Here is a 27,963-nt window from a genome sequence, read left to right as displayed (position 1 = left end):
TTATTCAATCATTTAATTATTCATAGTAGTTGGATAGAAGGCTATATCTTACCTTATACATCTTTCTTCTATACAATTATAGTAAATTAATCATCATAGTATCATGGAATCTAACCCTAATGCAACTTGTTTTGCTTTGTTCAGAATAATGACTGTAATATCTATATACCGTCATTATAAAGATTTATATACCATCATTATATTATCTATTATTTATTTGAAGAATCAATAATGATTAAATGTGAATAATGTCGTGACAATATATAGAACTTATATTGCATAATTTTTTCCCTACAATAATTTTGGATTTGTGTGAAATTTAAGGGATTATTTTTGGACTATACTTACAAATAAGTTGGTGGATAAGTTGCTTAATTAGGAAGCAACAATTTCTCAATTCCACGGGTTTTGAAATGATTTGTGATTATTGAGTATACAAAAAAATTTCTTTTTTGTTCCACATCCTTTGTATTATATTGAATTGCGTACACCCTTTGTAATAAAGAGACAATAATATTGAATTGCTTACACCCTTTATATTTATACTTGAATTGACAACTCTTAATAAAGAGAATGATTCATTTTTAATACTGAACTCTTGAATACTGGAATATGAGAAAAAATTAATAAGAAAATTTACAGTTGGACTTTTTCAATGCCACACGTCAAAATCTGAAATTAATATTGGACTCTCGAGTATTAGAAATATGTCAATCTCTTAATACATATTAGATATTTAGATCTACTTGAAACTTTACTTAGGCCCACACTCTTTTATAGAAAACTTTAATTATATCAATGATAATAGTAAGAGTACATCATCAATTAAGTTCTTAATGGCATTATTTATGCACTAATAAGCAATTAAAGATTCAATTATCCAAGCAATAACTCAGGAAGCTATCACTCAACCAAAATGCATTATTTAAATGGAACACTTACCAACAAGAAGTTGTGTAGTGGTGTAAGATCCTGCTAGATTCTAGAAAGATCAGAAAATCAATTATTCAATCCATGAGAGTTACACTTGTTGGGAATAACAACCATATACCTCGAAAGAGATTAATTCCTTACACATAGTGAGAGAGTACCTTGATTGTTTTGTTCATTTAATTCAAGTACTTCAACCCAATCATTTGTATTATTGCTAAAATATTAATGTATATCATGGAACACCTAACTGAATACTTGAAGTGCTAGAGATTTTTTTTGAAGCATTGACTTATTGAAAAATATGCATTTTATAGTTCTCAGTGAAGATAGTACCATATATAATTTTTGCCTAATACTAAATTAAAACATTTAATACACTCCCAAAGCACAATCATTTGTGTTTTCTATGGTATATATCTATCACTAATTTTTAATTGTTAACTTAAATACCAAACTATTAATCTAACAATATAAGACCATGTTAGATTTTCGGGATGACCAAAAGATTAATGGTTCGATTCCTGAAAGTGACACTGGTTGAAAGAGGCAACCACACACCCAGAAAGAGATTAGTTCCTCATCGAAAATGGTGAGTAAATACTCTTGGTAGTACCAGAAAAATTGTTAACTTAAATATCCAACCTTGTCTACAACTTTAGTAGGCAAGTACAAAATATATCCTACAAAATTTCCCAGAAATAATGAAATAGTTGTACTAAAGTAAAGGGAGATTAATTCAACACAAAAATTGAAGCTAAAAAAACATTATGAATCATAAGTTTACTATCTGTGATTGTTGATGTTCTTGTGTTTGTTGCGGTTTTCCTCTGTGATTGTCTGAAACTCTTTCTCACTAGCTGCTATTAGGCGCTTAGCAATGTCATATGTGGTAAGCTTGATGCTGCAGAGTCAAGAAACAACAGACAAATCATGAAATTAATGACAAGCAAAAACTTGATAAGTGATAGTAGGGGTGAGGGTCGGGTAAGGGAGCGTTACCCGACCCTAAATGTTGGTTAGATTGTTTTTTTGAACTCGAACATAACTCTAAACTCGAAGCTAACCCGATCCCAAATATCGACTGAGTCAACCTTTGTATCCGAAGCTGACTTTAGACCCAATTAAATATAATGTATACCCCTTTTAGATAGATAAAGTCTTTTCAATATTACTTTATTAGTATTGATATGTAATTTGACATATGAAATGATATATGTGTATATTATTAATCACGTATATATGATGAAAAAGTTAGAAAATTGACGATACTTTCGACCAAAGAGATGTCATTACTCTGTAAACAATTGAATAAACATACATAAAAACATGATGTATGGGTGACTATGAGATGGGTCAAGCCAGATCATGCTTGTCCCTTACCTGACCCTAGAAATTGACTGGGTCTAATTTTTGAACCTGAACCCTACCATAGACCCGACAAAACCCAACCATATTCAGGCTTGATCACGATCCGGCCAAACCAGGTGAGGGGGTAAGGTCGGGTCCTGCTCACCCCTAAGTTAAAGCATGTTTCTAAGCATTGTTTAAAGGTAAAGCAATGAATATATCACAATGTTTATTACTACAGTTAAAAGAAGATGAAATGAACCTGCTGTTTGGTAGTGTTTTTAGAGCATTGGGCAAAAATCCCCTATACAAACCAATAACTCCATCTTTTGCTACAATACCTGCATCAAGTACATTTGGATAATCATTAAGAAACTCTCATCATTTAAATAAATTCCAATAAATGTTCACTTGATTTTGAGTTAAAAGGGCTTCATAATCATAGGGCATAAAATGATTCATGCTTGTTATATCAAGAAAAGCACACTTCGGCTCATACTATATTTGTAACTAATGAGCAGCCTAGTACACAGCCTTGCCTTACAAGCAGAGAGGTTGTTTTCGGGATTTGAATCCGTGACCTCGTGGACCCTCTTAGTATGTTTGTAACTAATATGTACTTAAATATAAATGTGTCGGTGATTATAAATTGCTGATGCTAAAAAAGTTAAACAGGAGTATTCATCATTCTTCACCTGAAAAGGCTTCGAGTAATGTCTTATAAGGTGTACCCCTCAATTGCATCTGTCTTCTCACAGTGTCCAAAGGATAGCATGTAAGAGTAGCAAGCGATGCCGAAAGCACAGCAGTGAGGATCGATGTTTCAGTTCTGTTTTGGTATTTCTCCGGCAATGACTTCTTTAATCTATTAACCACAAAAGGTTTCAATTTCTAAGTCCAAGCGCATTCCCTCAAAAATAACTTCAAATATAAAAGGACGGCCCAGTGCATAAGGCTCGGAAATATTCACTTACATGTCAAAAACACAAAAGTTCACTGCAATATACGGAGCTATCGCAATAAGAGAAGGTCCGAGACCTTTGTAGAAAGACGCAAATCCTTCCTCCTTTAGCATGCTCAAAGCAACCTGGAAAAGTCGCAATATGTTTCACCTATCTTCACAAAGGGAGATCTTGCTTAAATACTAATGCAGTTCAATCATACCGCTGTCATCGTTCGAGAACCAGGTTCAACAGCTAACCGTAATCTCAGGACGTCTAATGGGTAAGTTATCTACATAGATTAAAAAAGAAGAAGATACATTGACAATAATAAGAGTTATGAGGAAGATATAAAGGATATCAAAATATAGTTTACAGAAAAGAGATTGTTCATCGGTCATTAAGTATTACACGAAGTTTAATACCTATAAGGCTATAGCAAAACACAATATCACTAAAACCCGATGAAACCATAAAAGCTAGCGACCACGAATTAATTACTTACAAAGGTGGATGTCATGCCAGCAAAAGCACCTGCCGCAAGTCTTCCCACAACAGAGAGCTCACCATCCTGTCTCCTGAATAATTTCTGTAAATCGAAAAATAGAACATTAGGCATGGTCGTCGAATATGAATTATTTATTCTTAGAACTTCTCGAAAGATGTTAAGAGGAAACCTTATAAATTTCGTAAGCAAAAAGCTGGACTGCACTGTAAGGTATGACCCGAATCACCTGGAACACGATAGAAGAAACACTAAAACAAATGACAAGACTTGTCAATGTTATAAGGAAATATAAATACAGGAATACCAATAAATTCTTTCTTCATTGTACTCACCTGGGGGAGGTTACCCTTCCAATAACCTTTAATGCCTTCTTGCTTCCCTATAACTGTTATGGCCTGTAATTTATGTCCACGTAAGATCGGAAAAAAGAAATAAAGAAATGTTCTGATCAAAGGGCGCAGTGCATCTATGATGGAGAAAAAAACAATCGTATTCTATCAGCCTATTGTTACAAATATTGAAAAAGAGCCCCTTTTGTCAGCAATGAAACTTGATACCCTCTTCGGTTTGTGAGGGAGTGGATTTTTTTAAACCCTTACATACACCTTTTACAGGTATTATAATATCTGCTCATATGACCTTATCAAATCGGTTTCGGAAAAAACAAGAAAACCTCATATCCCAATTCCCTACTAGACACCAAACTAGTCAAGTTTTAGGCCGGAAGGAAGTACAGAAGCAGATTCTTATCAAATAACATTTACACAATCGACTTATTACACTTACAACTCGACGACAAAACATCATACTCTAGAATATACATGCTGAAACAAATGGAAGAATAACCATTCAGCAAAGAACAAATTAGGATGATTGAAATAAAAAAAGATTGAATATTACCTCAATGAAACTGATTGCCTTCTTAGTACTGTCTTGTCCAACCCGCACCCCATGAGTCTGCAACACATTTGATTAATTTTCACCCGAAAAGTCGAAAACAGCTTTTCAAACAAATACTCTTTCCACAAAATTCTGATTATATGTATTCCAGAACATAAAATAAGTTAATCCAAACCCAATCAGTGTAGTAAAATCCAAATAGCAAGTGGCACATTCTTTGTCTTACCATTCCATCCACTTCGATTACAGCTTCCAAACAAAGATTACATTCAATTCAATCATTAAAAGTGTGTTTGGCAAACATTAACCCAATACCAAAACAGCTTTAACTTTTCATTTCTTGAGAGAAAAGCTGTTTCAGTTTCAATCTAACATATTTGGCAAGCCTGACTAAGTTACCAAAAAAAAACTGATTTTTATGAAGATAAAAAATACATAATTTTCCGGGAAGCTCGAATTTTCAAGACAATTTCGAAAAAAATGACATTTTTCCGATTTCACTTCTACAAAAGTAACTAGCAAGGTTTTAAACCTGGGTCTGCAACTGCTATAGACGCCACAACAATGTTAAGGTTTCGGGAGTCACTAAAACTACATCGCGAACATATTCGCCACACATTTGCCCCCAATAGTATGTAATGCAAAGATTTCAAAGCCCTCTGTAACCGCAACCGCAATTTAAAATCTCGATAATATCAAACAAATATCATTAATCTTATATAAAAACAACATTTTTCACCCATTTTTTGTAACTTATCATTTAAAAAACGAATTTTTAACACAACCCAAATGAAATATTAATATATATAAAAACAACATTTTTCACCCATTTTTTGTAACTTATCATTTAAAAATTGAATTTTTAACACAACCCAAATGAAATACTAGATTATAATCATTACATACATAAAGATAAAGTGTAAGCGCACCTGCATGAGGAGCTTGATACGGTCGAGGGGTGCGGTGGCGGTTTTACCAGCAGCTCCGGCAATGGCTCCGGCGGAGAAGAGGGCGGCGTCTCTGGGAAGGAAGGCAAAGACGGCGAGAGGGTGTTTGAGAAGCTGAGAGAGAGAGGGAGAGAAATCATGAACGAGTTTGGGTTCTGCAAGTGAGACACACGCGAAGTTATAGCGCGTGGGGTTGGGGAAAGAAAGGGTGGTAGTGGAGTTGTGGTGAACGACGTCGTTTAGAAGAGGTGGGATTTTGCACCATGAAATGGTGAGTGCACTTCTATCCTCATTTGCTCCCAAAGTGGACATTTGAGAGAGATAGAATGTTTCACTTTTCTAAACAAATCTTCTCTAACTCATGGATAACCTTAATCATATTTTCATACATTTATATATTGTCATCATATTATTCAGGTTTTTGTGAGTTTAGAAAAGTGAGGGGTGGTTTGTGTAATTTTACTAAAATTTATGGGGTATTAGTGTAATTTACTCTATTATTTATCATTACTAATAAATCATCGTTAAATTTTTAAGATTTTTAAGTAGATGATAGATGATAAAGTGACAATATATAGATATTAAACTTGGAAATAAAGTATTTCATGATATAATGAAATAAATTATCTTTTTGCACTCATTAAAATCATTACATTTGTTATAATTAAATATTTTATATAAAAATATTTTTAAAACTTAACAAAATAGTACACATATCATATTTTTATTACTTAGAGGAGATAAATTATTTTATTATATAAGGAAATATTTGTACATTATTTTACATTCTTTTTATTTCGTATTTTCATTGTTAATAATTAAATGTGTTTTTATAAAACTATAGTTTCTTATTATGAAACGTTTATTTTCTGTTTCTACAATAGGTAAAAATATTTTAGTAATAAAATCAACTAATAAATTAGAAATTAGAAGTTAATCAAAATCATTCTCTCCAAAGGTATGCAACAATAATAAAAATGAGCAAACCCACTAACAGTATCCCACCTCACAAATAAAAAATATCAAAAATAGAAATGTTTTTTTAATTTAAGAAATATAAATGTTGAGTTGAAGATGCTTTAAGATCCCTAATTAAAAAAATAAAAATACAATAACAAATTAAAATGAATTATTTTTTAAAGATGTAAATAATGAGCCATTCAAACTTATTATATCCTTCATTGAGTACCTTAATTATAATTTATGAAAGTAGTTTCAAATGAGTCATTTTTGAAAAAAAATTGTTAAAAGTTCTCATGCATGGTGAAGATTATTGACCCTATTTTTGTATTTTTAAATGCAATTGATGATGTAAATATCCCATTTAAGTGTTTCTTATCTTGTTGAAAAAAGAAGACAAAAATTCTACAATTTGAATGAATGGCTTAAGGATGGATCAAATGTCTACTAAATCAAATTCGGGTTTGGTGTCATTATCTAATGTTGTTAGGAAATGTTGCAACAATATGCAAAATTTGTATCTTATATGAAGCTTTAAACATCAAATGTGTGAAATTAGCATCACTTGATATACAAAATTGAAATTGAAGTCTATGATTGTTATGAAGAGTATAAGCAACATCACAAAAATGGTACATGTTTGATTCACCTTAAGCAAAATCTCGGGTTCGAGTCTTGTGGATGGAAAAAATATTCGTTGAAAGAGTTAACCCTACATACCTATGAATGTTCGCGATTCGTAATCCACTCAATATATAAGAGAATATAAGGTTGGAAGAGAGTTCTTTGTCAAAGTGTATTTTGAACAATTGTGTTCATTACATTATGACTTTCTTTACTACTTTAGAGCAATTTTTTTATTGTCCAAATGCTTTTTACTACCTTGTTTGATTAATCAACATGTTTTTTATTACAATTAAAGACATATATCTTCTACCTTGTTTGATTAATCAATATGGTTTTTTATTACAATTAAAGACATGTATCTTAACATTTGAATAACACTAATTTTATATCAAAACGGCATTTACTACTCAAGATATGACCCAAAGTTTGTCTAATGCTCAACAATTCATAATAACATCTTTGTTTTGACTTTATGTCTAATATGATTTATTATACAATTTTTTTAGATCCCTGAGATCTTCATGGTTTGTCTTAACTTTCTAACAAGATAAGAATCACTTAAAGGTTAAATAAAATAGAAAATAAGATAAAAATAAAAAAGACATTACTTGAGTTTGAAATAGAAATTATACTAGTGCTTAATGGAATAGAAAAATCAGAAGGTCATACTTGTGAAGTTAATCGAATGATGATATGTAGAGAAAAAAAGAAAATGAGTTTGATTTTCTCATTAAAGAATGAAGAGAATATATAAACTAGAAAGTGACTTTTGAAAAGAAGATGAGAAGTGAGAAAGAAAGAAATATGTAAGCGAATTTTTCATCTGTCATGTGTTGAGTGAGATGCTTTAGAAATTTTACTTTTAAGAAGATAAAAATATCTTCTGTTAAATCGAGGTGTCAAAATTTGGAAATATTTATTTTTGTAATAACATTAATCCATTCAATTTATAATAAGATAGTAGATTTTCTAAGATCTAAAATAAAAGATAATTTAGTGCATTAATATTAAATATTTATTAGGGGGAAATCACTCAAAACAATGGAGAAGCTTTATGTCAACATTTTATATTAATATTAAATATTAATTTAGTATCATTTAACACTAAAAATCTAAAAAAATTGAATTAGGTGTTTCAAGTTTCTATATTAAATTAAATACACTATTTTCCAACATGCATAATTTTATAAGCAACCCCCAATTGATAAAACAACATGCATCTAGGATACAAGTATGTTTAGTAATAAATACATATTTTTATAACAACCCATAGTGTTCTTATAATTGACCAATCAATTATTGATTACTCCTAATATGTACATGTATTAAGACTTGATATACCATATTCATTACTAGTGAGATTTAGGTATGATAATCACCTTGCATGATGTGAAAAAATAAAGAGCAAAATCAACAAAACTTCTAATCAAAAGCTAAGTGAAAAAACAAATTAATTTTGCCCTTTTGTAAAACACTTTTAGGCATGATATTAGAGTCCAATTCTATTTACTCCCATTGCATTTCTAATTTTTTTTGGTATCACTAAGAGTATTGGCTCACCTTTTAGGATAAGAAACAGTGATAAATCTAGGATCCATATATATAGTGTGCAACATACTTAAAAATTAAAATAATATATAGAATTGATTATAAAAAGATGAAAATATTAATGTTAAAATTATAAAATTTAAATATATTTAATCAAATAAATAACTTTTCTCGCTAAATACATTTAATCAGATAAATTACATTTCTCATTGAATAATCAATTTGTTGTCAATATTGTTGAACATTTCTCGATAAATATAAGTCACTAAACAATCATTCATTCATGCATATTCCATTCGATTATGCAACCTATTTTTTCAACTTTTCATAGTTGAATTTTTTTTTTCTAGAGTTGTATTACTAACTTAAAAAAAAATGAACTAATGCGTAAAAACGTGTCTTCCAAATTCAGCTAACTTATGCATAAAAATATGTATATAAATAATATACATATTTTTAAAAAAAAAATCAGGAATGCACACCCTGGAATCAACGTAGCACCGTCCTTGGTAAGGAACTAATCATTTTTAGGGTTCGTGACTGCTCCTCCCAACAAGTGTCACTCTCATGAATTAAACTTTCAAACTTCAAAATCCAGTGAACCCTTACACCAGGAAACCAACGAGTTAGTGGTGATTGCATTTCTAATTAAGCACAAGTTTTATAATCTTCGGTCAATACCTTTTAACCTTTGTCCACTCCCATTTCACACACCCAAATTGCAACTAGAGTTAAAGAGCACATCCAACTAATACAAATCACTCCATATTGCCATTATCTCAACTTTTCTCTCCTATTTCATTTACTTCCTCATTTTGATCTCAACAAATTGTACTATTCATTTCCCTTTTGTTTTTTGTTTTATACTTTGTATTCACCTCTTGGTTTCCCTTTGGCTTGTGTTCTTATATGCAACATTTTTTTCTGTAACCTTAGAGTTATGAGAAAGTCTCCAAAATTTCTATTATTATGAAGAGGAGAGTAAATGGCACTAATATATATTCCTTAAGATATAGTAAAACTATACAAATCACATTTCGTTTTCACATATGTAAACTATCTGTAATTTATATGTGTATATTATACTGAGTATTTGCATGTGAGGTGTGTAACACCCTAATTTTCATAACAATACAATAAAAGTAATGCGATATGTGAAATCTTAAAATTACCAAATTATTAATAATATCCTTATAAAAAAATCTATTTCTTTAAATCTCATCTCATTAAATACTAAATAAAACATATTATAAAGATATATGTAATTTTTATAACAACATCGGATGCTAAACTAAACGGGTAAAACATAGTCTACAAGTCATCTTGAACCTGTCACATATCCTCCAAAATAACTTATATAATAAAAACTAATTTATAAACAATTGAGTTGCATGATTGTGATCTTCAACATAGTTTAAAATCAAACTCTTTAGACACATAATCTAGAGATGTCATATAATCCACACATAATAAGATAAAAAAATTAATCACACTATTTTAAAAATGTTAACTTTGATCCATTCTCATGATTTAATTCCTTGCAGGATGATGCATGATTGCTTAAGAGATGCAGACTTCAAGTTGGACTCCTTGGTGGACAAGTTATGGAAGCATGAAGTTGCACCTTTGGCCATCTCAGCCAATTCAGCAAGTCATGACACAAATTCCTCTACCAAGACAATTAGTTCAATGTCTCAGCATGAATTCCCTTTGTCTCAATGCATTCATACATCATTAAGGCATCATGAAGAACCTCTTTTCTCTCTTGAATTCAAGGACGTGAACAAGTGCTATACCCTTGTAACTTGGACTGAGTATGATCAGCAATCAGAGATCCAAGTCCTGAAGAAAGTTGCTGGACAATCATTCCTTAGTTGTCAAGCAACCAGAATCTGTTTTATAGGGGTTTTATTGTTTTGCTCCTTGAGTGTATTGTTTCATGTAATTCTGTTTTGAGTTAGTTAGGATAAGTTGTTATGAATCAACCTATATAAGTTGGTTCTTTCTTTCCTATTGTATCAATTGATTAACATTTGGTATTCAATAAAAGTTAAGCTTTAAGCTTTCTGTTTGCATTGTTTCTTTTTCTTCTTCATTATAGCAATCAAGATTGATCAATGAGGTTTTGTTTTCTAAGAAAAAACTTTCAAAGTATAACATTTCCGGTTGTCACAAGTACGGAAAATCTTAATAAAGAATAGTAATAATAATTTATAATCATAATACATCATCTTATAATAACTTATAACTCATTCAATATCAATTAGAAGATAGGTCACACAAAAATTAATAGTACATTCAATTTGCATAATTGTCTTGAACCCTTAGTTCGTAATTAAAGTTTGGACACAACAAGTCTGTTGGAGGTGCTTGCCCCTCACCCAACACATCATGTTCGTAGGAAATGTCTTACTTTGTTTCTAGAAAATAAGCTTGTCTTCGTTTTCACTCCATTATTGACCTCTAATTTTTTGGAGTAGCCATAACAAGACTATAATTTAAAATAATGTTTTTAGCTGTGTGAAAACCTTTATATATAAGGAGTGCCTCAAAATACTCCAAAACAAATTTATAAGTTACATCATTGTGAATTTAAAATATTTATTATGATTATTATACCCTTTGTATTTGGTATTATATGGCTCATAGACACAAGTTTATTAGCTAATATGATAGATGAGTATAAAATTCATCATATGAATCATGACTATATCAAAATGAGAACAATTTAATATCGTTAAACAATTAATGTTAATAACTATGCATTTGATAAATATAAAATTTTGAAAACAAAATTAAAGATAAGAAAGAGTATATGATTAATTCTTTTTCAATTATGAACTCATTAGTTTTTCCAAATTTTCAAATATGTTATATTGTTTATTTTATATTAAGAGTATTATATGGCTCCTAGATTCCGTATTGCTAACATAATATTGTTTTTTATAACTTAGATGACTAATATTAATGAGACATTTTTACATGTTGTAAACTTACTTTATAAACCTTAGATGACTAATATTAATGAGACATTTTCTATACATTATATTAGTAAGAATAAAATTGATTCCCTTTATTTTATAACCTTATATTATTGTTATAGACTAATGTTATATTGTTTTTTACACGTTACACTTTATATTATTGTGCTTGATTTTGTATGGTGAACGTTTCACCTACATATTTTTTTTCCTATCTTTCATTTCTTACATCATCATCTTTTTTCTCAAATTTCATCTAATCTTATACTCAAATATCATTTAACATTCTCACGGGTAAGACTTTTCTAACATTTTTTTTCTCTCTCTCTTTCTATCCAGTCACTCATTTTACCCTTTGTCACAAGTTAACAATTTGTGTATCTTCCTTACAATTTCTCAATGTTTAATTTTTCACACGTAAATTTTCACAATTGAAGAACGTATGAGTAAGACTTTTATAATATTTTGTTTTTATCACAAGTTAATATTTTATTTACCTTCCTCACATCTTCTCCATGGTTAATTTTTCATAGGTTTTTTCACAAACTAAAGAACTCACAACGAAAGATTTCCTAACATTTTTCTCTCTAGTCAGTCACTCACATTATCTTTTCTCACATATAAATATTTATCTGCATTCCTCACAACTTCTCCATGTTTAATTTTTGACTGATAAAATTTTCACAAACTGAAAAACTCGCGGATAATACTTTTATAACATTTTTCTCACCCTTCACTCATTTTATTTTTTGTCACAAGTTAACATTTTCTCACCCTTCAATAACCATTTACATATTGTTCCATTTTATCATTTCGAATTATTCAATGTGTGTTACTTTTATTTTACACATTTGTATTGTACTAATTTGACTTTAATAGAAGAAATATGCAATGATTCGTGTGTACACATAGGGATAGTGCTAGTTAGTAATAATAGGCAAATGATGATGGTAATTTAACATTAACAAAACATTCATATCTTAATAATAAAAGTCATGCAATAGTATGAGATATTTGACTCTAAAATTAAAAGGAAATGGAGGATTATGTAAATGCAAGACCCAAGATGGTGTGAATCCACAGACATATATTTTATAGTGACATGAGACATATTTGTAATTCTCAAATACTAAGAAGATATATATAGTCACACCATTTGAGTCATAGGCATTCTGAAATGAGAATTTTTTCTATATTACATGTAAAATATCAATAGCCCTAAGCACGGTAGTTTTCCTTCACATTCAATTATTTGAAAATGAATACACTCTTTCACAATACCATTTATCATATTTGACATGAGGATAAACATTCTAAAGAAAGACACATAAAAAGTTCAATGCCATCAAAGTGCAAAAAAATAAAATAATATACAAAAAGCCCATTTAGAATCCTCAATAAATATCTCAAGCAAAAGTTAGGATAAAGAAAAATGCAATATTAATGACCGCCAAAGGAACCATTCAAATTCCTCAAGGGAACATTATCGCCTTGATCTTAGTCTTTTATCAGTTACCCAATAAGATCCTCTTAATTGTTGAATGTCATGTCAGAAAATGGTTGAAAATAAACAAATAAGAAAGGTGATAGATGAGTTTGGAAAATACACAGTTTTGATCCTTATATCAATTTCTCAAAAGTCCTTAGCCTAGCCACGATACAAACTCTAAAAAGACTACTGACCAAAGTTTTGAGGACTGGTTTGCCTAAGTTGCATACCATGGTAGAAAGACTATTGACCCCGCTAAATTCATAAAATTTTGGTGAGAATATCTCATCTTTAATGCATGAATTAAAATCTATTATCTCCCATTATTATCATAATCACCACATCAACTCAGAGCTTAAACACAAATTCGTTCATCCCATCATCACTATTCGTAGTCCAAACACTTGCCAAAATTGCATAATCATTATTAATATTGTTTCTTTTTAAAGTGATGCATTAAATAAAGAGCACTAAAACCAAGGAAAAGTTGAAGGCTCTCAAATTCAGGCACTTTTGAGATAATTCTTGAGGAAAGTTTTTGGATCAAACCCATTTTCTCTAGAGGAAAGTTAGAGGAGGCCCAAACCTGGGGTAGCAATGGAGTTTCTTCTCATGAATCTTTAAGTTATGCCAATAAGAAGGAATCAAAACCTCTCAATCAAACAGGTGAAATATATTAAGTTATCACTTTCAAGAATAATATAAAAAATGACTCATAAACATAGTTCAAGCCTTCCACTTCTTATCAAATGAAACCACTACATTTAAGGGTGCCCAAAAAAGAAAAAAGAGTGTTAAGTTGAAAACCCACGAGGACAACCTAGAAATAGGAAACTGCTAGGTAGAAATCCTGAAAATACAACTTATGATTATAATAAAATGAGAGAATTCAAACAAGTACCTACATTATGTATTTTGGGGGAAATTAGGGAAAATTATATGAGCATCCTTAAGGTAAAAACTTATTATCGCTCATCCTCAAATTCAAATTGAGGAAGTTTTTTGAAGAATCTAAATTATAGCCTCTTAATTGAAGTTGAAAGTTCAAAATATACAGAGTGGGGCAATTTTTTTGTTCAATAGACAAAAAACTAGAGCACTTCGAAAAAAAAGATTATCGTCTAGCCTATAATTGCGCAATGTATTTGGGTAGTCATTCTCCTCAAAATGACTTTGAGACATTTTATATGAGTTACCTTAAAAGAAAAAGTATTTTTAAGCATTGGAGCAGTTTTTTGATCACCTTCCTCTCAGAATGTGAAAATGGAATGAAAGTTGTCATTCAATCATCCCAATCAATAGTGGTCAATAATGGTCGCTTCTATCGAGTCCATAAAAGTTATTTGTTCTGTCATCCTAAAAGGAAAACATAAAATCATGAGCGGTATACTAGAATCTTTGTGTATGTGTCTTACCCTTTTCTATGTTGTACTCAAATAAGCATATATTACTCATTGGTAACAACATTCAAATCATGAAAACTATCATCTTGCATCATATATACCATCAAGCATAAATATCATCACTTTCGAGATCTCGTGTCTAACATCTTTTAAAATCATACTTTGCAGGACCAAGTGTGTGACGTGTTCCAAAATCATACTTTATAGGAACTCGCACATGATGTGTTTCAAAATCATACTTTTGAGGAACTTGTGTGTGGCATGTTTCAAAATCAAACTTTTCAGTATTGCATGCCTAACGTGTTTCAAACTCAAAATTTCAAACTCATAATTTCCAGGACCCATGTCTGACGTATTTCAAAATCATACTTTCCTAGAGCCTTTCCCGACTTGCTTGAAAATTATACTTTTTAGGAGCCTGTGTCATACGTGTCTCAAAATAATACTTTCTACAACTCTGTACTTGACATGTTTCAGAATCATACTTTTCAGGATGTATGCCTAATGCATGCCAAAATAATACTTTCTAGAAATCGTGCATGACATGTTTCAAAATCATATTTTCCAAGGTTGTGCTTGTGTTTCAAAATCATACTTTTCAGGATCTCATGTCTCACGTGTTTCAAAATCATACATTTTAGAACCTCGTGCTTGACGTGTTTCAACATACTTTCTAATACTCCATGCTTGATGTGAATTTATTTTATGTTCCACAGTTCTAACAACACACTCACTTGGGTTCTTGGTTTTATTTTTCTATCTCTAAGTTCCATTATACTGACATGAGTTATTGGTTTTATTTTGCTGTCCACAAATTTCGACAATACACCTACATGCATTCTTGATTTTATTTTTTTGTATGCAATTTCTGACAATACACTGACTTGTGTTCTTGGTTTTATTTTCCTGGTCCCAAGTTCCATCACTACAATGACTTGTTTCTTGATCCACTTCACCTTCAACCACACATAATGACAACACGAAGTCAAGCAATAACAATCTGAAAGGCTGAACTCATAAAAACACATGTACGCGACAAAGCGCCGTTAGATAAGTTCTCCATATCTCGACCAAATTGATATTCATTTCTTTACTGATTACTTATCATGATAATACTCAAATATCAACTTGCGTGCTATCCAATAATAAGCAACAAAAGTGATAATTGTGAACATCCAATTTTGTTTGGCCTAACAAACTTAAAAATAGTTTTCATCAGATCTTGATTTTTAAAAATAATAATAATTTCAGATTTCAATTTCCCTCTCTTATAAAAAAATTAAAAAATATAAGGTCTTAATTGAGCACCTTTGAGCTCAATAATTATGGCGATGACATCAGAAATATTTTTTCTCCAATTTTCATTTTTATTTTAAAGAAAATTAAAATATAATAAAAATGTTTTACTTAAGTATTTATGAGCTCAATAGAGGTGGAATATCATTTCAGATATATTTCGCACCCAATTTTTGTTTTATTTTAAAAATAAAAAAAGAGTTTTAACTAACTTAATAAATATAAATTAACGTGAAGAATTATTTTTAAAAAATATGCATAATCCATTCAACATATCACTTTTGGATAATGTGATAATTTTTTGGATCCTATAGATTTGTTAATGAATTTCCACCTAAATTGAGTGTCCCAAATACTTTTAATTTTTTATAAGGTCAACTAACTATTTTTACCCATTCATAAGTATTACAATAAATTTTAGGCTTTATAAAATGTTATTAAGTTATTTTTCATCTTAGAAAATATTTTTTAGGTGTCTCATATCTGAAAAAATACCCTATTCAAATTTAAGAAAATAGACAATAAAATGTCTAATTTAATTTCAAAATGAAATAAAAACTGCAAAAATATATTTTAATCCGGTGTTAATGTGATGTTCTCATTTTGTAGTTTACCATGTGCCAAAATCCCTCTATTTAAAGCACACATTTAACACACATTCAATAATAAAACAAGAATCCAAAAACGTGCCAATATCTCTTGTTAGCAACCATTCTTACGCCCCAGTCAATATCCAAAGACTGGTTGGCATTGTTGTAGGAATTTGTCCTAGTCTTGGATGTCTGGCAATCTTACACTAGGCCACTTTCCCTTCTCCAGCATTTATATACGGGATAACATCTATTGTCCTACAAATTGTGTAACTGCATGTATCACAAGTCTATGATTGATCGAAAAATACATGAGGTGACATAATTTATGAGACAATAGATCGATGTACAGCTTTGTAGACATAGGTATTGAGCATTTTGTTATTTTAATTATTTTACCATAACCTCATTATTAGTAGTAATAATAATAATAGTCAAATGTAAATTGTAATTTAGCATTGACAATAAACATCCATATCTTACTAATAATAAAAGATGTAAAAATAAGAATGAATGAGATTACATTAATTAAAATCATATTTGCCACATTTTTTAAGATGAGATACCATAATGAACATAAGACTATACTTTACTCTCTTAAAAATATGACCAAATAACGAAAATTGACTAATCATCTATTTAATCGTTATTATAAAAATATTTAAGATTGAAAAGTGGATGCGAACATTGTCATACTTTCGGCTCCTTGAATTGATATGAAGAAGAAGGTGAAAGCATCTTCCACACAATTAGTGATAATATCATTATAATATGGATGGATAGGGTATTAACATCTTCCCTGATCCATAATTGACTCCCGAATATCTATATGTGTAATTTAAAGACCATTGTTTTTAAATTAGACTTAAACTAGAGTTTTTATATTTTATCGAAAAATATAGTAATGACTCAAATAAATTTTGTAGCATGTGTTGATCAAAACTTGGGATACGCTAGTAGGATATAAAACTCCTACATAAAATGACACTTCCCTACCCCACACACCATGTGCTCAACCAATTTTAGAAGAATATCAACAATGATGCTTTTACCTAGGGATGAGTTCGAGTTTGAGTAATGGGGTACTTAGACCTGTTTTTGTTTTCTAAATTTTTTATGTGTTAGTAATGTAATAATAATATCATGTTTATCCATATATGTGAAGTTATGCTATTAATTTATAAATGTGATGCAATGTTATGTTCATTATAAAATCTAATACTTAATAAATGTTTTCATCATATGGAAGTAATGACTTTGCATTTTTTTTGTTTGAGGAAAATAACTTATGTTTTTTTGTTTAACCAAGAGTATCCTTTTACTCTATGATTAAGGAATTAATCTCTTTTGATGTATGTGACTACCTCTTCCAACAAATGTCGATATCACGAATCGAATATTTGACTTTTTTGGCCAATCTGAAGATCTATTATAACCTTACACCGCTAGATCAACATCTTATTGATAAATGAGTTATGTTTAATAAACAATTTAATTGGTCACATACCAAACTCCTCCATCTAATTTTTACTACATAGATAGAAAATGACACTTCCCTACCCCACAGATCATGTGCTCAACCAATTTTAGAAGAACAACAATGATACTTTTACCTAGAGATGAGTTCGAGTTTGGGTAACGGGGTACCTAGACCTGCTTTTGTTTTCTAAATTTTTATGTGTTGTAATGTAACCATAATAGCATGTTTATCTATATACGTGAAGTTATGCTATTAATTTATAAATGTGATGCAATGTTATGCTGATTATATAATCTTTAATACTTAATAAATTTTTTCCAGCATATGGAAGTAATGACTTTGCATTTTTTTTGTTTAAGTAAAATAACTTGTGTTTTTTTGTTTAACCAAGAGTATCCTCTTACTCTATTATAGGTAAGGAATTAATCCATTTTAATGCGTGTGACTACCTCTTTCAATAAGTGTTGATCTCACAATATGAACATTTGACTTTTTTTGGTCGATCTGGAGATTCATTGTGACCTTACACCGCTAAATCAACGTCTTATTAATAAATGAGTTGTGTTTAATAAACAGCCAAACTCTTACATCTATTTTTTACAACATAGATAGAAAATGACATGTGCCTACCCCACACATCATGTGCTCAGCCAATTTTAGAAGAACAACAATAATGATATTTGTACCATATACCAAACTCCTACATCTAATGTTTCCAACATTCTTTTAGAGAAAATAAAGCATGATTTCAGAATAATATACCTTTCTTCCCATTTTTTTTTCTTTTCCATAAATTGAAGTTTTTTTCCAAATTCATACAAGAGTATAATTTGTTTCTCTTAAAATAATCACTTTTTATTCTTGCTAATACAACCTCAAAGACAAGAACAATTACATCATAAAAGACAATATCCCTTGACCCTAATGCCACACTTGTCCTTAACTCTTATGACATTACATACAAATGACCCAAATTCTTGGACTAACTAGGCCCCACCTTACAATTAAATTACTTGAAAAGCTACCTCCAAACTTTTACCACCTTCTCTCAATTTGTTAAGATGATTGAAATGAAACAATAAACAATCCATTGAATCTTCTTGTGAGGGACCAAACTAGACCAAAACCTGCAATCAAAATAATGGCACCACTTAGCTCAAGATTTCTTATGTATACACAAAGGATTATGTTAGGTTTATTCAAGTGTGAAGTCCCACATTGAATATGCAAGGAAGAGTGAAAGAGTTTATAAGTAGGAAAGACCCATGAAACTAATGCCTTAAGGTTTTGGTTCAAGACGTGGTATCTCACTTCTGACTCTTCACTCTTCCCATACCCATGTAACAATGGAACTCCTCGGTTGTTGGAGACTCCCCGATCGCAGGTCCAACAAATTATATTATATTATATTATATCTTCATCAGCTACATAAAATGTACTTACCCTATTGAGCACTTAAAACTGCACTAGTTGCTGATTGAAGATTGATGTTAGTACCACCAGCATGGTCTGAGAAATAAAGGTGATCGAATATTAGATATATGATTCAGAATTTATAAGGTCGGTATAGTTTTTTGAACTATTTATATGACCATAGGTTAATTTTACATATATTATACTTACTAAGGCTTGGTGCAGTTTGTACAAAGAAGCATGCAGCAATAACAAAGTAACATAGCAGAAGAATCAACCCTTTTAGGTAGTTAGATGTACCATCCTATATAAAAAGGAAATTTTATATGTTAATAATTATATTTCATAGATTGATCCAATGAAATAATGAAGGAAAAATATAGTGTTTTTGTTAAGATGAAATTATGTTTAACTTTACCTGCAAAGTGAAAGTTGTGGCTATTATTGCTACAGCAAGAGAACCTGTCTCTAGTATCTTGAAGTTCAGGTCCATTTGAATATCTGCTATCCATGCAACAATCACACATACAGGAACCTATAATGTGATTGCATAAGATTTCATTAATCCAAAGAGAAAGTTAAGTTAATGGAAATATTTATATGCATTTTTTTTAAGGTAAGTGTTTCTTACTGCAAACAATGCAATTTGAGTTGAAGAGCCCAATGCTACACCCAATGAAATATCCTGTAGTCATGACCATTACTTTAGTCACAATTATGAGCACAAAATATGTTTTTTAGTACCACATGTCAGAATCTGAGTCCAATATTCGATTTTCCGGTAATGGAGATGAACTCAGCCCTATTAAGGAAGGGAGGAATTTATAACACTATTTAAATTCTCACCAGCTTGTTCTTAAAAGCAAAAATGATAGCTCCTGCATGTTCAGCTGCATTTCCAACTATTGGAAGCAAGATTATGCTGAGGAAGCTGACAGATAAACCCCATGAATTTGATGCAGCCTGTTATAACATCCACATTTTTGTTATCAATATTAGAATAGCCAAAGTAGAATTCATCATATTTTGTTACTTGGAAGAGCTTATAGTAAGATTATTTGGACTTATGTGAATAACACACTATGAAAATCAGCTTGTTTTTTTATAAGCAAATGTATTAGAAACGGGTATAAAAAATGCCAACCCGATTACAATTTATAAAAAAGTTTAATACAAGTATATAAAAATCGGTACACCATTGAGCAAAAGTGTAAGAACTATACTTAAGATCTAACTTGTGAAATTCATATTAGCTCTTTTAGTTTATATAAACTTTGAAAATAAACTCTTATTTTAGAAAAACTTGTTGAAAGTAGCTTGTATGATAATTACTTATTTCAAATAAAAAAGTTTAAGCTAATTATATTATTACCTCAATTGTGCCAACCACATATTCAGACAACAAAGCAATGATTAAAGTCATGACAATTAGCCAAGAAACTCCACTCCATAATCCAATTGCAGCTTCTTCTTCTGAGTCATTTTCACCACCTTCAACCTATAAGATACATAAATTACATAATGTTATTAACTTATTATAAGATATTGACATTAGTTAGATTAATACATAATCAATCAATTTCACTATTTCATAATAAAGCATATACCTCTTCAGCCTCAAATAACTGCCTGTGTGTAAATAGTTGAAAAACAAGGTAAGCAAAATATGCAAGCAACATAATAATGCTAGCAGCTCTTGACAAGTTCAACGATGAAGCATCGGTGATTGCGATCGGCGCTCCGGTATATCGGAAAAGCAATGGAAGCAAGTGGCACAACAATGCTAATAGCAGCATAAGTGAGTTCACATCTGCTTGTCTCTGAAAATTCAATGCTTAAAATGAGTCATCATTCAAATATAGGGAAGATTAATAAGTAATAATGTGTACTTAATATATGAAATTTTTTTAGTGGATTTTAGGGTCTTACTCTGTCATATTTTTGTTCCACATTTATGTTTGCAATACCACCAAAAAATAGAGAGGTTCCAAGAACAAGTAGAAGGTTTGAAATGATGGAACCTAAGAGAGAATACTTCACCACAGCAACTTGGCCACTAGTAAGGGCAAATATTGCTATTATCAGCTCAGTAACATTCCCACATGTTGCATTCAGAAGTCCTCCCACTGTAAATCAGAATATATACAAATCAATTGTCATAAAAAAAGTGCGGCCCGATGCACGAGAATCCACTCAATGAAGTCTGCAGATGGTAAATTTACATAGCCTTGCGAAGAGGCTATTTTCAGGATTTGAACATGTAACCTCATGGTCATTAAGCAACAACTTTACCATTGTGTCAAACTCACGATTTTTATTATAATCAATTGTAATCTTAACAATTTTTATGAACATGTTTTTTATTCTAGTTTTAACACTTAATCAATGCAACCAATTTCATGTCACAAATTTTGTCTGCAAAACTTAAATTTTACCACATGGTATTTAGATTTCATCTCAAAATACCAAATTTCTATACATTATGAAATATCATGAGTTTTTTGGGGGTATGAATGTAGTACACTAGAATATATACATGATTTAGAAGGTTACTTAGAGAATTTTGCAACTATGATTGTAAAAGTATAGAACATGCATGTGATTAGTGATGTGTGATGATGACAAGAACCAAATGAAATAAAATTATGACCAAACTTTGATGATAATTTTATATTCTAAATGTTATATAATTGGAAATATTTCATACCTGTGGGACCAGTGTAATAAGCAATTTGTCTGCAATATTTTGAAAAAAAATAAAAATAGAATCAGCAATGAACCCAAAATAAAAAAAATAAAAAGAAAAAATATTTTGGTATGAATTATTCAGAAAAAAGCTTCATGAGAGTTTCTTACTCTGTGAGGAAACTGACACGTTCAGCAAGAGGTGTAAGCCCTATTAAGCTAAATAAAAAAATCCATGGCTGTATACATTATACAATAAAAAATGATTATTCATAATATTCATAATCACCATCATAAAATAATAAATGTAAATTATTGCAATAGACCATAAAACAAAACTTTTTATTTATACACTTTGACTAGAAAATTCATCAATAGAATAACAATATTTTATTTATTTATTTTACATATATTTGACCTATTATTCAAAGATTCCATGTTTCTTTATTATATAATATTATTATCATAATGTTATTCTTTAATATGACTACAATAACAACCAAATATTGTTCTTCCATATGATGGTTAATTAAGTTTGACCAATTAAACTAAACCAGAATAACAATATCAGATTAATAATAATATAATATATATATCAAATGATTTAAATGTTATGATTATGAATTGTTTTTCATAGATTATTGAGAAGAAAACATAAGATAAAGATATATATATATATATATATTCTCACCCTTCCAAGGCCATATAATTCAGCAAATATAGCTAGAGGAACTGCAATGAACAAAATGGAAAGCTTTGTACCAAGAATAACCTCTTGAAAATTAGCAAAAAAATTTCTTAACCAACCAAATGGAATCTTTTGCACAAGAGTGAGACTAGATTTCTTTCTCAATGAAGATGATGACATGTTATGTGCTGTTCTACCATGCCTCAATTCTCTGCTCAAACCTTTGATATTGTTTCCACCATTCTCCAAAATCCATGGTTCTTGTAATTGTTGTTGATTAGAACCCATTTTCACACAAAAATTATGATATAGTAATTGGAGAAAAATAAAGAGAAATATAAATATATATGATATGATAGTAGAAGAGAAAACTACAAAAGGTGATAGTTTAGTATAATTGTTGCACTAGCTTATTTGCTTATACTAATTTATGAATCATATGAGGGAGAGATTGATGAATATATATACAAGTGATGAGAGGCAACTTCCACGAACTTTCTTATGTAGATATTTATTTTCCCAATTTGTAAAAATGAATTTTCAAATATCAATCTTAATTACTATACTATAAAATCTTGTTTTCAACGTACATTTGTGTCTAGTTGAATACATATCTTATAAGTTTTATCAGTGATCTCATAACCGAGTGAATCTATATTTTTTACAAATGAGTTTTTATGTCAAAATATTGTTTAAAAAGATATCTTTAGTCAAAGTATTATTTTATTGTAGTATTAAATTATTCTTATTTTTTGGAATAATGAATTTATATAGTTTTTTTTACTATTTAAGTATTCATCTTATAATAAATAATATATTAAACAATATTTTCAGTATTAATTTATATGGTAATATTATATTATTTTGATTTTTAATTAAACTAATTATATTTATCATGTTTATGATAAAAAATTTAAAATGACATAGTCATACTTTTCATCCCTTATTCATAAATTATATATATATATATATATATTATATTATGGTTACTATTATAATAAAAAATAATATTTTATAATCAATATATTATTTTCTTTATTATATTTTTATATTATATATAAACACCTTATATCTCCTGAAGTTAAAATGGAGTTGACATTAATATTTATATCTACAATTAAAGAAAAAAATTGACATTGTATATTCATAGTGAGCCGATAGGTACTTTATGTCTATCTCTCCGTATTCTTATTTTATGATATTAAATATTAATTTTATATATTTTATTTTAGAGAATTAGAATGTTTTTGTATTGGGTTACTTTATGTTATAATTTTTTATATTTATTATATTGTCCAATTTAAGGTGAGTTAAATGGTTATTGTGTTAATGGTTGTTACTTGGAATTTTATGATTTTTTGTAGAAATTAAAAATTGTTAAGAGAAAAATAGGGAATCGGAAATTAGTCAATGATAGTAATGATATTATGTTTTGTCTTTATATATAATCAGCATCTGACTGACACTCCATGTCTGTCGATCCACATTCTTATTTCTAGTATTAAATATTTAATTTTAGGAATTATACTACATCTTTTTGTATTGAGTGTACATAATATTATAATTTTCGTGATAAAAGTATGAAAATGAATTGTGATATTATTAAAAATTGCATTGATAGTATGATATTATTGATGTATATAGCTTCCTCAAAATAGGTAAGAGGTAATTATATTATTTAAGTAGTTATAAGTAGTTTTGACTTTATATATAGGAAATAGAATTAGAATGTTTTTATTTTGCATTACTTTTATGTTATAAATTTTTGTACTTATTGCATTGTCCAATTTAAGGTGAAATAAATGGTTATTCTGTTAATGGTTGTTACTTGGAATTTTATGATTTTTTGTAGAAATTAAAAGTTGTTAAGAGAAAAATAGAAAATCGGAAATTAGTCAACGATGGAAATGACATTATGTTTTGTCTTTATATATAAGTAACATGTGACAAGTAGTTTGTGTCTGTCGACCCACATTCTTATTTCTAGTGTTAAATACTTAATATTTATATATTTAATTTTTGAGAATTATATAACCATCTTTTTATATCGAGTGTACATGATATTATAATTTTCGTGATTAAAAATATGAAAATGAATTATAATATTATTAAAAATTGTTTTGGTACTTTGATATTGTTAGTGAATATAACTTCCTCAAAATAGGTAAGAGGAAATTATATCATATAAGTACTTATAATTAATTTTGATTTTATATATAGTATAAATATAGATGTAGATATAAATTTCACTCCCAAATTTTGTTTCTCTCTAGTCGGTAAGCATTCACTGATGTTAATCTTTCAAATCAAAATATCATAGGCTTGTTAATAATCCGAACAAGTATTCACTTTCCCTCCACAAGTATAATTCTTCATCCACTTTCTTATTATTATTCTGTTTTCTTTTGTTGTGATTCTATTTGTGTTGAACACGGATTTCTAACCAATGAAGATGTTGAATTTAATTTTGACTTCTAATACATAATTTGGAGTCATCGTTATGATTTTTGTTGTTAAAATGTAAAAAACTCTATTTTGTGTTCAAATTGGATAACATGCATAATCTTTAAATATGAGATGTGAACTTAAGAGTCAATTATGAATTGAGAGAAAGTATTAACACATAATATTAATGATGTCCTTGCTAATTGCATCAACTTTATTACACTCTTAATTTATTTAATTAAAAAATTTAATTATCGAAACAAAAAATATTTGTTTTCCTTTTATTTCTGATAAGAGTTCATCTTGTTTTTATGTATCTATATGCGCAATAGAGAAATCAAGATAATGTACTTCTAGGTGGAAAATAGATTAATGGGATTGATTAAAGTTTTAGAAGTTATTTTAATTGATTGAAGGGAAATGAACAACAGAAAAGTCAACATTGGTCATTAATTGATTTCCCACGTCATTATTAAATTTCAAAAATAATTTTATTAAAACATTTTTTTATTATTATTAAATAAAAAAATCCAAGAGAATTAATAATTGGAGAGTCACCATTGGCCGTTAACTGACTTTGCACTTAGATAAATCATAGAGAAAATACAAATGACCACAATCATTTCTCGGCTAGAATAAGAAAGCAAGATATGACACGATATGTAATTTCTATATTAAATACTTAGAATAAGACATGCGCTATCGTGTCTATCAAACCATATTTCTATTGTTTAGGATTGAACGTATAATCTTTACATACTAGAAGTCCTTACAAAATAATTATCTTTTCAAAAAGAATAAGGCAACAATCTTTGATCCGATTGTTTTTAACACTTCTTAAAAGAATGTGAACTTTCTCATGTAAAATCATTTTTCCATTGCAAAATCAAAAACACAAAAGCAACCCACAAATAGACATAGAACAATCAAAGTTTCAAAAGAAAGATATGATTCATAAATTGTTACCTTAGGAATATAAAATGGAGAGGTAAAGTGAGAATTTTGGAAAGTAGTAATTTACAATTGTTGAAGTTCTTTGGTTGAGACATTTCTTTATATGGAATGTGATTTTTAAGGCTAGGACATCATTTGTTCAAGTTGTTATAAAACTTTGAAAAATATATTTTAAAGTGTGATTAAATGCTAAATAAAATTTGCTAATTATTACGTAACAAAATTTTCTATCTAATGGAATATGCTAATTATTATATGTTTATTAATACGTGCTAAATGCTAATTACCTATCTTTTATGCATTTTTTGTATTCAAGCTAAATGTATTATCGTTTAAGTTGTTAAGTTGTTATTTTTTTTTGTTTATTACCTAATTACATTATTGAAAATATTATATGATTAATACCAATTAACAGATTCCTCTCCAATAATGTCAATCAATCATTATAACATAAATTCAGCCTACTTGTATTAATGTTATTCATTAATATCATTTTATTGGAAATCTTGAAATTAACTCTTTTCTTTTGTACAATGTCTACACCACCTTTCTCATAACATATATCTATCCTATCTTCTAATACATTTTTCCTATTTCATCAACTAAGCAAGCTTTCCTTCTTTATTTATATTTTTAGTTTTCTTATAATGTGATTACAATCTTTCTCACATTTTCTATATTTTTTATTAATCTTTAATTCGTATATACATTAATGGTATTAGGATATGAGGGTTAGACTACTATTATTGAATTTTATTTTACTTTAATAACTAGTTTCAAAGGAGGTAAATATGGTTTTGATAATGTTGGGATTTTGTTGAAATATCCTACTATAAGAAGTTTCACGTTATGGAGGAGAGAAACCAATGTTATATATTGGACCCAAGTATCGTGTTTCAATATATACTAGTTATAAGCATCAACTAGAAGCATCATATGACCTTGAGCCTACGGGTGTTGTGAATACTCAATTTTGTCCGGTCCAAAATCACTTTTTCAAAAGAAAAGTTTTTTGAAATAAAAAAAACGAAAAATAATATAGTTACCACATTCTTTATCTACAAAGTTCTCAGGTCCAGCTATAAATAGATCATAAGCACCAAACAAAAAACTACAAGAGTGATAGCAAAAAAAGCTAACGAAGAAGCATTGAGCATATTGATGAGGTTAGTAATATATCATTCTTTCTTCTTTTATATCCTGCCATTAATTTGTGCAAATAAAGTGAATAAGAATGCCTCATAGATTTAATTAAAGTAGTTATAGTTTTATAGAAATTGCTATATGTAATAATTCTATTACTATTATTCCAACTTATTTATTGTTAACATAAATAAAAGTAAATGAATTTTTTTAATAATCTAATAGTTAAAATTAAAATTTCTTTATTAAACTAGTTTGAAATCTAATAGTAAGGTTATGAAACATGTTCTATCTTACTTTTCACTTCTAGTGGAGAAATATGATTGTTACTTATTCTCTCTCTTATTTATTGAAGTGGGAAAAATAGTTAATGACCGATGTAGACTCTTCATCTATTAATTACCTCTTTAAGAAAAATTAAGTTATTTAAAAATAAAAATATTTTAATATTTTATGGAATTCAATAGAGAGATTATGAAATTTGCTATTGAAGCGGAAAGATGGTAAGTAATCAATGTCGAATCTTTTAGTATTAGTTCTACTCCAATTAAAATCAAACAATTTCTATTTTTTTATAAATCCAACCAACTTACCAAATTTTCAAATCTAGAGCCATGGTCTTGATTTCCTATTACTCATGGGGATATGTAGGAACAATATCTTATTTTGTCAAATGCAACAAAAA

The 27,963-nt window shown here is 29.1% G+C and overlaps 2 protein-coding genes across 2 annotated transcripts; both read right to left on the bottom strand.

Annotated features, from left to right (window-relative positions):
• Positions 1,610-5,926, bottom strand: LOC109352653 (probable envelope ADP,ATP carrier protein, chloroplastic). The gene is made up of 10 exons (XM_019594806.1): positions 5,559-5,926; positions 4,630-4,686; positions 4,062-4,124; positions 3,899-3,955; positions 3,727-3,810; positions 3,445-3,513; positions 3,255-3,367; positions 2,976-3,145; positions 2,543-2,621; positions 1,610-1,834 (listed from the first exon to the last, which is right to left on the bottom strand). The coding sequence occupies exons 1-10, from the start codon at positions 5,886-5,888 to the stop codon at positions 1,717-1,719; spliced, it is 1,140 nt and encodes a 379-aa protein (XP_019450351.1). The 5' UTR covers positions 5,889-5,926; the 3' UTR covers positions 1,610-1,716.
• On the bottom strand, positions 18,699-23,146 carry LOC109352649 (vacuolar cation/proton exchanger 3-like). Its single transcript, XM_019594799.1, has 12 exons — positions 22,740-23,146; positions 22,220-22,287; positions 22,071-22,099; positions 21,293-21,489; positions 20,971-21,183; positions 20,736-20,861; positions 20,210-20,326; positions 19,995-20,048; positions 19,782-19,898; positions 19,574-19,667; positions 19,394-19,459; positions 18,699-19,077 (listed from the first exon to the last, which is right to left on the bottom strand). The coding sequence occupies exons 1-11, from the start codon at positions 23,022-23,024 to the stop codon at positions 19,395-19,397; spliced, it is 1,365 nt and encodes a 454-aa protein (XP_019450344.1). The 5' UTR covers positions 23,025-23,146; the 3' UTR covers positions 18,699-19,077; position 19,394.

Source organism: Lupinus angustifolius, chromosome LG07, assembly GCF_001865875.1.
Source record: "Lupinus angustifolius cultivar Tanjil chromosome LG07, LupAngTanjil_v1.0, whole genome shotgun sequence".
In the NCBI taxonomy this organism is placed as follows: Eukaryota; Viridiplantae; Streptophyta; class Magnoliopsida; order Fabales; family Fabaceae; genus Lupinus; species Lupinus angustifolius.
The sequence above is the reverse complement of the archived record's forward strand: the minus strand, read 5'-3'. Positions and strand labels throughout refer to the sequence as shown.